Raw genomic sequence first — 15,638 nt, 5'->3', positions numbered from 1 at the left:
CTTCCACTCCTGTAACCTTTAACTATACTGCCTCCTCTCTGTTCCAGTGGTGAACGCGATTTCCAGCGTTCAAGTCACCTTCCTCGGCCCCTGGTTCTGAATGGCCTGAGGCTATTCTGGAGCTCGCTTTACCTTCAGCACCCTCACAAATCCTGATTCTAATACTTTGTTCCCACAAGCCAGTCACTGCAGCATGGTGTGAGTACTTTGGCAGCCAAGTCATTTGCTGGTCAATACGTGTGGTCTACCCTGTAAGGTGTGGGGGGGGGGGGGGGGGTGTTAATTCTCCCACTCTGGTGTCTGCGACAATCCATTGCTTCCCCAGAGCCCACAACCCTCATGTCTGAGCTACCAAGCATGGGCACATCATCTTGGGTGTGGATCTCTATGGGTTCTCTGATAGTAGAAAAAAACACTGCTGGCCCCCATCTATGGGCTGTTTAAACATGTAGAAGGCCAACAGCATAACAATTTGGTAATAGGACTGCGGAGGAACATAAGAAGATGCATCTCTGCTCCGAGGTATGTACCAGCAGCAACGCTGCCATTTTAGGGAATGGGGCAAATAGAGTTTCAGGTCCATGGTATCAGTTAGAGCTGGGCTAGAGAGAAGAGGGAGGGATTGGGAATGTGGCATAAGGAGAGACCTAGTGGAAATGATGAAAGAATATGGTTCAGGGAAGGATGGCATAAGAGACTGGCAAAATTGTAAGCCTGGACAAGGTGAAATTTGAAACCTGGATAGTAGTGTTGGGTAGGTTGGAGAGATTGAGCTAGTAGGAGATTTGGGCAAGTAACGAGCTTTGAGTGTCAGGATATCTGATTGAAGCTGGGAAAATTATCAGTTGGGAGGAATAATTTAAGCTTGGAAGGAGTTGGGTGCAAGTGAGATGACATCTCTTCAAAGAATTGGAAATTCTTCCAGTATAGCAGGGAAGGTGAGTCCTGGGCCAAACCTACACTAGCGATGTCTGTAAGTGGCAATGGCTTGAAGGCAACTCTCTGGAGACTTGGACATGCTTTATTAGTGTATAGCTTCATATTTGATCACTGTCAGTTTCTGAATATGAAATGCAGGAAACACTGGAAGCCTTTTGATAAAACAGCAACATTTTTGGAATGCTGTAGTTAACTTGAAGATTAGTTTTTGCCTATTTGTCAAAGCAATGGTTTTTCCACCATCAGGTGGAAATGATAATGGTTTTTAATTATCTACCCAACTGCTAAATTCTTAAAGAATAGCATAATGCTGTGTTCCTCCTTGTATATAATTAGATTCAAACTACATTTTACTTCACCAGATATAGATTTTCAATAAGCAGAGCAAAGAACCTGTGAAAATGTATATATTCAACTTTCTTGGAACTTTGAAGGTTTAGTTAATGAGTTTTACAAAATGCCAGTTAATTTCCCAAGAATAATGAGGTAGGGTCTATTTTTAACTCATTTCAAATCACCACTGACATAAAACATTTGAAGATAAATTATTCCTGCACTTACCAGTGATGCATCTTTCTAATTTAAAATATTAATCATGACAAGTGAAGTATGGAGAAAATCCAGAAATAGCTCCAAAAGATTGAAATCTCTGAAAGTTGGTGATATTTAAAATTTGAAATGCTGGTATCCTGAGGCAACAGTAAATATCTAGCAAACCAAATTTATCAACTTCCATCAAAAATTTTAGAAATGGTTTGAAATATATGTATGCCTTTTTTTATTTTCCATTTGAGGCTTTAGAATTTTATAAATGTTCATGTTTTTTAAACCAGTATTAAAGTATTTCAGTATTCAGTATTATTGCAATATTACCTTTCAGCTCAAGGTTTGTTTTTGTTCGCTGCAAATTGCATTTGTATTTCGTTATTCTGCCTTGACTTCATTTTTACCTTTGAAGTTTTTACACTCTCACAGAAGATTACACCAAACATTGTTTATTTCTTACCACGAAATGCTGATATAGAACAGGTAAGAGCTGTTTCTTTTCAGTGAATGTTGTTCATTATCTTTCAACATTAAAAATAAACCAAGATATTACATTTATATACCAGTTAAGTAAAGTCCCATTGATTAATAATTTGCCTTACAAATCCGTTGAAGTTCTTTGAGGAAATAGCAAGCAAGACATAGTCAGTGGATATTATTTACTTGGATTTTCAAATGGTCTTTGACAAGATGCTGCAAGTCAAGTTGCTAAACAAAATAGGACCCCATGATATAATGGTAAAGGGACTAGCATGGATTTAAAAAAATGGCGGAGTGGTAGTAAGCAAAGTGTGGACGTTGCTGGCTGGCTGACTGTGGCTACTGGTGTTCTGCAGGGATTGTTTCTGTTACTTTTCCAATAGGAAAATCATGTAAATGATTCAATGATTACATTATTGGCTTTGTGGTCAGGTTTGCAGATGGAGGGGTGAGTAGTTGAAGAAGTAGGAAGTATGCAGAGAGACTTGGACAAGTTGGAAGAATGGGCAAAAAAGTGGCAGGTGAAATACAGCATCATGCAATGTATGGTTCTGCATTTTGGTAGAAGGAATGAAGTGGTGGACTTTTCTAAACAGGGAGAGAATTCAGAACGTGAAGGTCCAAAGGAACTTGAGTCATAGTACAGGATTTCCTAAAGGTTAACTTGCAGTTTGTCATGAGTAAGAAAGGCAAATGCAGTGTTGGTGACACTGTCTGTAAGGAGTTTGTTCAATCTCCCCATATCTGTATGGGTTTCCTCCGGGTGCTCCGTTTCCTCGCATCCTTTAAAAATGTATGGAGGTTGTAGGTTAAATGGTATATTTGGGGCAGAAATTTTAAAAATGTTAGCGTTCATTTTAAAAGGGGTAGAATACAAAAGCAAATATGTTTAGTCTGTACAAGGCATTTATTAGACCACATTGGGAATATTGCAAGCAGTTTTAGGTTCAATATCTAAAGAAGGATGTTTTGGTTTATGAGAATGATCCTATGGATGATAGGATACGAGAAGCATTTGATGGCTCTGGGCCTGTACTCATTGGTGTTTAAAAGGATGGAGGGAGATCTCATTGAAACTTTCTGACGGCCACTCCACTGCCTGATGGCCTCCCCTGCACCCCTAACTGGGGAAGGGAGGTGGGAGGGGGACGCAGGGGCAGGTGGCTGTGGACTTCGGAGGGTGGCCAATGCGAGCTGACATAGCCCACCTGGCCTCTCCTGCACCGGGGTCACTCTCTGCGGCTCAACACAGCATAGCAATGGTGGTCTTCCCACCCATAATCTCCCATGCAACTGGAACGATTATGTGGAAACACAGCGGTTCCATCTGCGTGGGGGATTATGGGTAGGGAAGACGGCAGTTTCTATGCCACATATTTTTGACAGGTGGCGCTGCGACACTAGTCGTTCTGCCTCCATCAGATCTGGAGGCGATACTAGGCACCTCTGGATATGAATAGGCCGTTTCAGGTGGACCAGGCCTTTTTGGGCTGCCACCTGAAAGGTGAGTCTGCAAGTTAAGATCGCTCCTGCCACCACGCTCAAGGTGGAGGGTCCACCTGAAAGGGCCTTTGGTAACACTACTGAAATAGTTAATTATTGGAGCTCAAAGGAGAAAGTCATTACTTCCAATGCAAAGTAGTGTTTCATTTATCCCCAAGCATAGTTTTAAAAAAAAAAGACAGATTGGAAACACTCCATAGATCAAGCAGCATCTTGAGAGAGAAGGGGAAAAAAAACTGACTTTTTTTACTAAACTGCAAGCCATTATTAAAATAACCTTTCTTTCACCCTGTTGTGTTCAGAATAGGTTTGATGGGTTCAAAGAGAATCAAGGCTGGACACATGTTATCAACAAACACTAGGCTTTATTTACACACAGGGGAATTCATAAAAAGGCACACACTCATACAGACCAACATGGAATAAAACACTACACATCAGGTGTGAATAAATCACTACTAAACATCTTCAACTCCCTATTGGGAATGCAAGGGTTAAACACACAGTGCTATCAACTCTCTCTATTTCTAGCAGGTATAGCACACTAACTAATAGTAAATCAATTACAACTAACAAGTATATCAAATTAACCTGCACTTCAGCATTGCCCACTGTTCAGAATCCAGGACAGGCCCATTGCATTCAGTCCACTGAAGCTGTCCATGGCCTGCAGCCTGGATTTCAATGATGGTCTTCATGCAGCATCAGCAAAGAGAGAGAGAGGCTGCATGTTCTCAGCTGACCTGCTATGACCAATCGTGTGTCAGCCTTATCTGTGGGCAGATCTATCTTGACTGGCAGGTAACTTGAGTTTCTGACTAGGCTTCAGCCAGAATGGTCACATGACTGCAATCCACATTCCCACTAGATTCCAGAGAGGCCACATTATCCTTACAGTCCACACTCTAACCACTTTCCAGATGGAGAGGCCATTATGACCCTTCACAATCCACACTACACACCCAGATGGTCTGACTTACAATTTTTCAAATTTACAATGGTATAATAGTATGGCTGTGGTTATTTACTTTCATGTAATACATGAAAGTAAGGTCATTGCAAGCATCATTGATTTTTCCAAAAAACGTTGATAATTCCTCTAAGGTGAATTATTTGTAGCCTCCTTGGTCAATCACTACTTTTAGTTCAGTCGGAAGGCTCGCAGGGGCTGATACATTGCTGTGGGGAGAGAGCAGGGCAGTGGGATCGGTGTTGTGAATGATACAGTGCTGTTGGGGGAAGGCGAGGCACTGCGATCAGTGAGAGGATTCGTACAGCATTGTATAACAATACAAGGTATTCCTGGCTTTTTTGGCTTATGATGGATTTGCCGGAACGTTACCCCATCGTAAATTGAGGAGGTCCTGTACTTTAAATGGTGTAAAACAGTTGAGGTTTTTTTGTTTCAGCATATCTATTTTTCTGCTCTAATTCCATTTAAATATAGTAGGAATGTATAGGTAAGGATAAATTTTCATACTAATCACAAAAACAGTTGCAGCTGAAATGAGTACATGGCATTTTCTTTTTTTGCAATAGTTATCTAACTTTTAATGACAAATCCTGCAGAATAAGGTATCATGATAATGAATATGTATGAGATGTACCGGAAGTCACGTGGTATGAGAGGGAGATAAGAGCACAAGCAGGAGAACAAAGGAAACTGGAAAATAAAGACACTGAGAAGTTTACCTGATAAAGCTTGTGTTCGATGTATTATTAACTTCACATTTCAGGCCACAAATGTGACATTGGCGACGAGGATGAAAGAAGCTTGAAGAAAATTAAAGACTAAAGAAGATTACAGAGGATTACAGAGAACTTCAAGGTGATAAGCATTTTCTCTGTGACTCAGTACTTTTGGGGCTGGAATATTTCCTCATGGCTGGTGAAGACGGTGACTTTCTAACACATAGTGGAATTGCTCATTTTGACCCAATGGGTGATGCAAGCACTGTAAGTGTGAAGTGGAAGGCATAGCTGGAAGAATTTGAATCCTATGCCGACAGTCGTGGCCTATTTCTAGATACCGGTACAGTTGAACAAAAAGCGCAGAGAAGGGCGTTACTTCTTTTCACTGCTGGTCCCACAGTTCGGGAAACATTTAAGACACTTTTGAATACTGGAAGAAAGGATGAGTACCGGAAAGCGGTAGATGCATTAAATGCACACTATGTTGTCACACCGAATGCTACATTTCAACGCCATTTGTTTCGCAGAACGAGACAAGAAGATGGCCAGACAATTGCTCAGTATGTGACGAGACTACGCCAGCTAGCTGTTGGATGCAATTATATGCCAGCTGATTTGGACAACCAATTATTGGATCAAGTCGTACAGCACTGCAGATCAGATAAACTTAGAAGACGTCTACTGGAAAGAGAGAGTGAGTTGGAACTCACCGATGCTTTAGCCATTGCTGCTGCATTAGAGGCTGTTGAAGAGCAATTTCATACCATGACCCTGAAAGACAACTCAAGCCAGCAAATTAAGAGGCTCTCACATCGCCATAATCAGCCAAGATATACGTCGACACAGGACGTGGAGTGTTATCGATGTTGAAATCGAGGTCACTTTGGAAAAGACCCATATTGCCCGGCTAAAGGCAAAGTTTGCAGAAAGTGTGGAGGTAAGGACCACTTTGCAAAGAAGTGCAAAAGCAAGTCCAATGCAGACCAGAAGAGGAAGAGTACAACTTCCAAAGGCAAAGCCTGGGGGAAAGGAAAGTATCCTGGAAAGAAAGATACCATTCGCCAGATAGACGGTGACGATGATGATACCCAGGAGGAACAGAGTTGTTACCAATTTACGTTGAATGAAGTACATCATGAGAAGGTCCCAGTGATCATTGGTGGAGTGACAGTGCAGGTCATTGTAGACTCAGGCAGTGACAGTAATGTGATTGATCGACATTTATGGGAGAAGTTGAAAAGGAAAAAGATCATCTGTACCTCAAAGAAGTGTTCCAAGAAACTGTATCCATACACAGCAACCAAGCCATTGCAGACCATTGGATGTTTTACTGCAACTGTTGAAGCTGGAGATAAGTACACCGAAGCAGAGTTTATGGTCATAGAAGAGAGGGGAGAACCATTGCTGAGTAGAAGCACAGCGCAAGACCTGGCAATACTTCATATGCTTGTGTCAATTCAATTCAGTCATACGAGGATATGAAGCAAGAATTCCCCGCAGTCTTCCAAGGAGTAGGAAAGCTGAAAGGTCGACAATTGAAGCTAGCGGTAGACGAAACGGTCAAACCCAAGGCACAACCAATGCACCGAACTCCGTTTGGACTTCGTGGGAAAGTCGAAGCCAAAATTAAAGAATTGATCGAACAAGACATTATTGAACCGGTGGAACATTCGACACAATGGGTCAGTCCCGTAGTGATTGTGCCCAAACCAAAGGGTGACATAAGACTATGTGTTGACATGAGAATGGCCAATGAAGCTATAATTAGAGAACAACACCCTATACCAACAGTGGAGGAAATACTTCAAGAACTAACTACCAGCAAGGTATTCTCAAAAATTGATCTGAAATGGGGCTATCATCAATTAGAGCTGGATCCAGGTTCCCGAGATGTAACAACATTTGTGACTCACTGTGGATTGTATCGTTACTAGAGATTATCATTTGGAATTAATGCAGCTTCGGAGATCTACCAATATGAAATCCATCGAGTGATTCAAGGCATTCCTGGAGTTGCCAACATTTCTGACGACATCATAGTCCAAACACCAACGAAGGAAGAGCATGACAAACGGTTGAGGCGTGTACTATCTAGACTACAGGAGGCAGACCTTACCGTGAATGGAAACAAGTGCCAGTTCGGTGTATCAGAAATGGACTTCATGGGACACAGACTTACACAGAAAGGACTAAACCCTGCAGAGGCCAAGGTGAAAGCTATTTCAGAGGCACGTGCACCTCAGAACGCAACAGAGGTGATGAGTTTCCTGGGATTGGTCAATTTTTGTGCAAAGTTTATTCCTAATTTCACTACAGTGGCAGAACCACTAAGGAAACTAACCAGGAAAGGTGTACCATTTCATTTTGGATCTGAGCAGAAGAAAGCGTTCACAGTGCTGAAGCAAAACCTGACAGATGCAAAAACTCTTGGATATTACGATCCGGCGGCATCAACCAAAGACATAGCGGATGCCAGCCCAGTTGGTTTAGGAGCCGTGTTGGTCCAGATGCATGATGGAGGACCGAGAATCATAGCCTATGCCAGCAGATCGTTATCAGATGTGGAAAGAAGATGTTCTCAGACAGAGAAAGAAGCACTCAGACTTGTATGGGCCTGTGAGAGGTTCCATGCATATTTATATGGCATTAAATTTGAACTCATCACAGATCATAAGCCATTAGAGGTGATTTATGCACCTAGATCCAAACCATGTGCCAGAATAGAGAGATGGGTACTCAGACTACAACCCTACAAATATAAAGTAATCCACATTGCAGGGAAAACAAACATTGCAGATCCGCTGTCCAGATTGGTGAAGGATGGTGGTCCACATTCAAAGTCAGAATTGGGAACAGAAACAGAGAGCTTTGTACACTTCGTAGCTATTCAGGCGACACCGAAAGCTGTGACTACGAAGGAAGTCGAGAGAGAATCCGAACGTGATCCAGAACTCATGGAAGTAAGAGAATGTATACAGAGTGGACAATGGGACAAGTGTACTCACAAGGCTTACATTCCCATTAGAGATGAACTTTGTTGCATTGGACAGTGTGTATTAAGAGGTTGCAGATTGGTGATACCGCAAAGTTTGAGACCGAAGATCAATCCTTAGCTCATGAAGGACACCTAGGTATTGTTGGTACCAAGCAAAACCTCAGGACCAAGGTATGGTGGCCAGGTTGTGATAAGGACGCAGAGAAATTTGTTAAAACTTGTCACGGATGTCAAATCACAAGTAGGAGTAATCCGCCAGAACTGATCCGGAGTACGCGACTCCCGACAGGACCATGGATCGACGTAGCTGTTGATTTTCTTGGACCTTTACCGACGGGTGAATCAATTATGGTAGTGATAGATTACTACAGTAGATACTATGAGTACGTGGTGTTGAAGTCCACAACCACTGAAAAAACAATACAAGCATTAGCAGAGATATTCGCAAGATATGGATTACCTGTTACATTATACTCTGACAATGGTCCACAATTCATTTCAGAGACATTTGCGGAATACATGAGGACCACAGGTATCCACCATCATAAAGTAACTCCGAAATGGCCGCAAGCCAACGAAGAAGTAGAGAGACAAAATCAGTCCATTGAAAAACGATTGAGGATTGCACACGCTGAAGGACAAAATTGGCGAGAAGCATTGCTATCTTATGTGGCTGTCTATCGAGCAACGCCTCATGCAACCACTGGAAAAAGACCTGCAGAAGCATTTTTTGGGAGAAAAATCCGCACAAAAATGCCAGAAATAAAGGAAATCCGAGACGACCAGGAGATGAGGGACCACGATGCTGAAAAGAAAGGTGCAGCAAAGCTGTACACCGATTCGAAACGTAGAGCCAAGTACTCAGACATCATGCCAGGAGATAATGTTCTAGTGAGGCATGAAACTGGTGGTAAGCTAGACACACCTTATTACCATCAACCCTATACTGTCGTATCCAGAAGTGGCAGTATGGTGACAGTCAAGTCTCCGACTGGAGTCCTGTATAAGAGAAATGTATCAAGTGTAAAAAGGTACCAGTCCAGAGATACATCGAGCGAAAAGGTTGAAAGGCCAATCCGAGATGCTGAAACTGAGAGACCTGATGATGTTCCAGAGGCAGTTACCAGCACTCCTGATGAAGTGACTAGAGCGCCAGAAACACCCGAAGCTGTGGCGAGCAGTATTTCTGACGCTGAGAGTGAACAACTGAGAAGCGACGACAATATCGCAGGCAGGCCGAAACGAAACCGGAAAGTGCCCAAATGATACGACGACTTTGTGCCATAGTTTTAATAAAAACTTTGGGACAGTATTTTAATCTTATATCATAAAGTGCATGTATGAGTGCTGTAGGAAGTAAATTTTATGTAGTTGAGTTATAGTATTACCATTAGTTACGATGTTTGTAGGTTTCCGAGGGATATTGGTAAGTGAAGGTAAAGTTTATTTCTGATTAAAGGAGGGATGTCATGATAATGAATATGTATGAGATGTACCGGAAGTCACGTGGTATGAGAGGGAGATAAGAGCACAAGCAGGAGAACAAAGGAAACTGGAAAATAAAGACACTGAGAAGTTTACCTGATAAAGCTTGTGTTCGATGTATTATTAACTTCAAATTTCAGGCCAAAAATGTGACATAAGGCTCTTTAAATTGAAAGTAAAACACGGAAGTCTTCAGACACTGAAGTAAAAACACAATGCTGGAGAAACTCAGCAGGTCAAACAGTGTACCTGAAAGAACAAAGATAAAGATATCAAACCATCGTTTCAGGCTTGAGCTCTTCATCAAGGTTTCAATGAAGCCTGAAACGATGGTTTGATATCTTTATCTTTGTTCTTTCAGGTACACTGTTTGACCTGCTGAGTTTCTCCAGCATTGTGTTTTTTTCTTTAAATTTAATTTGTATGATATATCCAGCAGATGGCATTTGTACCTCATTAACATGTGGATTATAACATTTGTAGCTAGCTCTTATGACAATCGTATGACAACTTTAGGAGATAGAACAATTGGAAATATTCATATTAGCATAAAACACTTTCGAGTGGTCTGAGTCTAGAGGCATGAGAATAAAATATGTGGGAAATAGCTCATGAATATAAAAAATTGCAGATGCTAGAAATCTGAAATTTAAAAGAAATCGTACAGCCAATGAGGCAACAGATTTGGGAAGAGAAACAGTTAACATTTTGTGTCCAACTCACTTAGCAGGTATGAGTTGAGTGTTCCAACATCATCAGTTTTTACTTGGTATGGAAAAACTTTATTTCATTTTCTAACCCTATAGTTTTAAATTATAATATTACTCTCTGCGAATATTTTTGGTCCACTCTGGTTGATTGAACAATGACCTTTGTGAAAATCCTTTTGCCATATTTTTACCTTATCACCATTTGTTAATATCTCTAACTTTGATTCATGACTATTCTTTCTTTGGCTTGGCTTCGCGGACGAAGATTTAAGGAGGGGGTAAATGTCCACGTCAGCTGCAGGCTCGATTGTGGCTGACAAGTCCGATGCGGGACAGGCAGACACGGTTGCAGCGGTTGCAGGGGAAAATTGGTTGGTTGGGGTTGGGTGTTGGGTTTTTCCTCCTTTGTTTTTTTGCGGTCTTCTTCAAAGGAGGTTGCTGCCCGCCGAACTGTGAGGCGCCAAGATGCACGGTTTGAGGCGATATCAGCCCACTGGCTGTGGTCAATGTGGCAGGCACCAAGAGATTTCTTTAGGCAGTCCTTGTACCTCTTCTTTGGTGCACCTCTGTCACAGTGGCCAGTGGAGAGCTCGCCATATAACATGATCTTGGGAAGGCGATGGTCCTCCATTCTGGAGATGTGACCCACCCAGCGCAGCTGGATCTTCAGCAGCATGGACTTGATGCTGTCGGCCTCTGCCATCTCGAGTACTTCGATGTTAGGGATGAAGGCGCTCCAATGAATGTTGAGGATGGAGCGGAGACAACGCTACTCATCAGAAATTGGACACATTTTCCATCCTAAACTATTATTTATTATTTCATAGTTAAATCATCAGTACAGATCCTTATGAGGCAGCAAAAGTCACTCTTTTTCCAATTTGAGTATCCACGATCTTTAATCCTTCTTGTGTCTCACTCTTTGCCTAATCTGATCGATAACATGCCTTCAATCACTTGAGGTTCAATATTTACATTAAAAGTTTTTATACGCAATATTATTCATTCAAGATTTCAAGCTGAAACATTCTCATGTGTACTTTTGTGATGAGAGCATGATATTACTGCATGGTCAAATGCTGAATGTATAGATCAGTAATAGAAATCCAAAAGTAGTGTGAGAGAGCATCTTTTGATTCATTGTTTTATTTTTGATTTTGTTTCCATTTTGCCTACAACAGTTCAGGATATTTGATCAATAATCAGTCTAGGCTATTCTCTAATTACGTAGACATTGAAACATGACTTTAAAATTAAGCATCCAGGTGTTTAATTGCAAAGAATTGTTAATTTACTTGTACACAACACCTTTAGCATGTTGAACCTTTGTCTACGAACCTATGATTTGGCTAAATGTATTTTTTCTTATTGTAAGAATTAAATTGCAGAACAACTATTTTCCTCAGATATTATCAAAAATAAAATTCTTTCCACTGTAAGGGAAGTCACGGCCCTTTGATATTATTGTTCATTTGCTCAGTAACCAATTATCTATTTCCGGTTGAGAATCTATTTCATAGAGCAGCCTGAGAACCTGACCTATTAAGTGTTTACAATAGATGGCAAATTTATGTAATATAAACACTAATTACAAGTTGTTGTATGAAACACTAGCTTTTGAACATATTCCTGATGGAACAGTTATTGTTTACTTTTGTATTTTAATCATTCAATAGGTCAAACTTTGAAGCTGCTCTGTGAATTTCTTATTTTTGAATAAAAATGTAGACTACATACTGCCTCCACCCCAAAAAGTGAACAATATGCAGATTGCAGCAGATTTAGATGAGATGTGTTTTCAATCTCAACTGGAAGAGGACTAATGTCCTTGCAGGAAGGTTTGCTAGTACTGCTTCGGGGGATTTAAACTAGATTTTGCAAGGGGTGGGAACCAGTGTGCTAGAACAGATAGGGGAGTGAAGGAGGAAAAAGATGAAGTTGTAACACGTGGCTAAGATTATTGTTCTGGGTTGCAGCTCTAGAGAAGACATGCACACTCGAGATTACAAACAGTACTGATTTATTGGGTCATTCACTCTGCCTTTTATAGGCCGACTGAACCTTGCTGCTGCGTCATCAGTGGGTGTGGCCTACACTCCACCATTCTTTGATTGGCCTGTTTCCTTTGTTACCATTGTGGTCTATGGAAGAAGGTTGTCTAGGCCCTTACTGTCTGCTCGATCATCGTGTTCAGACATCGCTATTAGTCTGGCTGCCAAGTAGGCTGCGGTTTACTACACGATCCCCCCCGCCCCCCCAGAACCGGCAATCTGTGTGTCAGCTGTATCCTTAGAAGGCCTGCCTCTGCGTCCTGGGGCCATATGGGTGACTGGCTGGCTAGAGTCCAAATGTGCTGGTTTAAAACAATCGATCGTGAATGTCTCCTCGCCTCCAGTGTCTAGCACACAGGTGGTCCTGTTGTGCTTCAGCACCCAGTAGGGTCCTTCATAAGGCCATTGAAGAGCCACTTGGTAAGCCCCTCCTCTCAAAGACATGCCTGCAGTCCTTTAAGTCTTTAGGGTTGAAGGTTTTGTTCTGGCTGTGTGCCTTGGGAAGTACCAGGGCCAGCATACCTAGTTGTTCTCTTAGGTGAGTCAGGGTCACTTGTGGCGTTTCATCCATGTTCTTGGCCAGAGATGACCAGGGGTGTATCATAGACTATCTCCATTGCTGATGCGTCAAAATCCAGGAGGACCCATGGGAGTTCGTCAGTCCATTTAGGGCCTGTGAGCCAGGCCATGAGGGGTGCCTTGAGGTGCCTGTGGAACCTTTCTACCAACCCGTTGGCCTGAGGATAGTATGCTGTGGTATGGTGGAGTAGTTCCCAGGGTGTTGGCTAAACCCGCCCAAAGGCCTGAGGTGAACTGAGCCTCTCTGTGGTCAAATTCTCTGGAACCCCAACCATGCTACCCAGATGTGCAGAAGGGCTCTGGCACATGGATCCTTGGAAGTTTCTGCCTGGGGGACTTCCAGCCACTTAGTCAGGCAGTCCATCATCGTCAAGTGGTATTGTGCTCCTCTTGATATTAATAGGGAGCTTACGATGTCAATGTGAACATGGCTGAACCTTCATTGGGCCGGCTTGAAAGACTGGGTGGGCTTTGATGTGCGTCTACACTTTTGATGCCTGGCACTGTGTGCAGGTCCTGGCCCACGGACTGACCTCTTTGTGGAGACGGTGCCATACTTATCTGCTGGCCACCATCTTGACCGTGGTTCCAATGGCTGGGTGTGCCAGGTTGTGGACTGTGTCGAATACCTGTTAACTCCATGCTGCTGGCACTATAGGTCTAGGTGTTCCCCTGGGCCAATGCATACGTCTTCTAGCTGGAGACCGGATATTGCAGTCCTGTGTGCGGGAATGTAGGGGTCTGATTGTTATGCCTCTGCCAGTGCTGCGCAGTCGATTCCTGGGGTGGGGGCTTTTATTGCCAGTATGGATGGCCGTGGTAGTGCGTCAGCTACCACATTTGTTTTCTTGGTGATGTGTTTGATGTCTGGAGAACCCGGATATATAGGACAGGAGCTTTGATACTTTGCTGAAAGCGAAAGTAAGTGGCTTGTGGTCCATAAACATCAGAAAGTACCTGAAGTGTCAGACTGCCAGGTATAATGCCAGGAGCTCTCGATCAAAGGCACAGTACTTGAGCTCAGGTAGTTAGAGGTGCCTGCTGAAGAAAGCTAGAGGCTGCCATTGTCCGTCGACCAACTAGTCTATTCCCCTGATCGCAGTGTTGGAAGCATCCACTGTTAGGGTGGTCAGGGCATCTGTCCTTGGATGCACCAAGAGGGTGGCATTGGCCAGGGCATCTTTGGATTTCTGGAAAGACTCCGATGCTTCCTGTGTCAATTTGATTTCTCTTTTGACCTACCATAAGGGAAAATAAAGGTCACATGATGTGGGCCACCACCAGTACGAAGCAGTGATTAAAAGTTAACCATACCAGTGAACTCTTGAATGCCTTTTACTGAGGTTGGCTTTGCAAAAGACTCTGGCCTCCACCTTTTCAGGCAAAGCCCTGGCCCCTTGTTTATTTATTCTGTGCCCCAGGAAATCGATTTCCTCTCACCCAAATTGACACTTGGCTGAGTTGATTGTCAAACCAAATGTGCTCAGGTGAGTGCACAATTCCTTATGTGGGTCACATGCTCCGCATGGTTGCAGCTGGCTATCAGAATATCATCCAAGTATATGAACGTAAACTTGGGGTCTCAGCCCACTGTGTCCATCATTCATTGGAAGGTTTGAGCAGCGCTTTTTTCAGTCTGAAAGGCACACTGATAAACAGTCCGAAGGGCAATGATTGCGGTTTTGGCAATGTCCTCTGGGTGGTCCGGGATCTGGTGATAGCCCCTTATGAGGTTCACCTTTGAGAAGATTTGTGCCTCCTGAAGGTTGACGGTGAAGTCCTGGATGTGGGGCACTGGTGTCTGACGTGGTGGCCTCGTTAAGGCAGCGGTAATCCCCACAAGGTCTGCAACCCCCTGCTGCCTTGGGAACCATGTGGAGAGGGGAGGCCCAGGGGCTGTCGGAGCGTCTCATGATGCTGAGCTCTTCCATTTTCAAAAATTCCCCTTTGCGAGGTTGAGTTTTTTTGGGGGGGAAGGCCCTCCATGAGGATGTGGTGTCACACACCATGCTTAGGCTCCACCGAGGTAAAGTGAGGCATTGTGATGGAAGGGAATTCGGTCACAATCCAAGCGAATTCTGTGTCAGTTACTGAGTGTAGGTGGGGGCAGAAAGCTTAGTTCCCTCAAGTCTATGCCCTTTGACCTCCTTCAATAGGGAGTACACTCTGAGAAAATCTTCCGCAGGAATGGCTGTCGTACGGTTGCCCATGTGAATTTCCAGGTCAACCCATTGTTCCTGAAGTGGAGGGGTATGGTGCAGGTGCCGAAAGTTAGAATTGCTGGCCGCCCTCAGGCCTCGGCCCACACTTCTGTTGCAGGTATCTGACTTGGAAGGGGGAAGGACACTGACCTTAGCTCCTGTGTCGACCAGGAACTGGTGGCTCGACAAGGAGTCCTGAACATGCAGGAGGCTGTCTTGTAGGTCAGCACAGCCATCAAGGACGGTTGGCCCTGACGTTTCCCAGGACACACAGGGGGAATGGCTCAACTGGTCTTGACACCCAATGTTGATGATAGAAACAGTATTGCTCACTGATGGTTGGCTGTCTTTGTCGCTCATTGAAGCAGGGGTGTGATCACCTGCTCCAACATTCCGCATGAGTCCCTTTTCACCTCCCAGAGTGCATCCGCTCGGACAGCTACCTTTCTGGGGTCAC

The 15,638-nt window shown here is 43.4% G+C and overlaps 1 protein-coding gene across 2 annotated transcripts in view; it reads left to right on the top strand.

Moving 5' to 3' along the window:
• The window catches only part of tgs1 (trimethylguanosine synthase 1), a 71,525-nt gene that overhangs the window by 26,498 nt on the left and 29,389 nt on the right, over positions 1 to 15,638 (top strand). For both annotated transcript variants that reach the window (XM_069921469.1, XM_069921468.1), the window contains exon 12: positions 1,890 to 1,968. In XM_069921469.1, the coding sequence (XP_069777570.1) occupies positions 1,890 to 1,968 (79 nt within the window). The remainder of the gene's footprint in view (positions 1 to 1,889; positions 1,969 to 15,638) is intronic.

This window comes from Narcine bancroftii, chromosome 2 (genome assembly GCF_036971445.1).
Source record: "Narcine bancroftii isolate sNarBan1 chromosome 2, sNarBan1.hap1, whole genome shotgun sequence".
NCBI lineage: Eukaryota > Metazoa > Chordata > Chondrichthyes > Torpediniformes > Narcinidae > Narcine > Narcine bancroftii.
The sequence above is the reverse complement of the archived record's forward strand: the minus strand, read 5'-3'. Positions and strand labels throughout refer to the sequence as shown.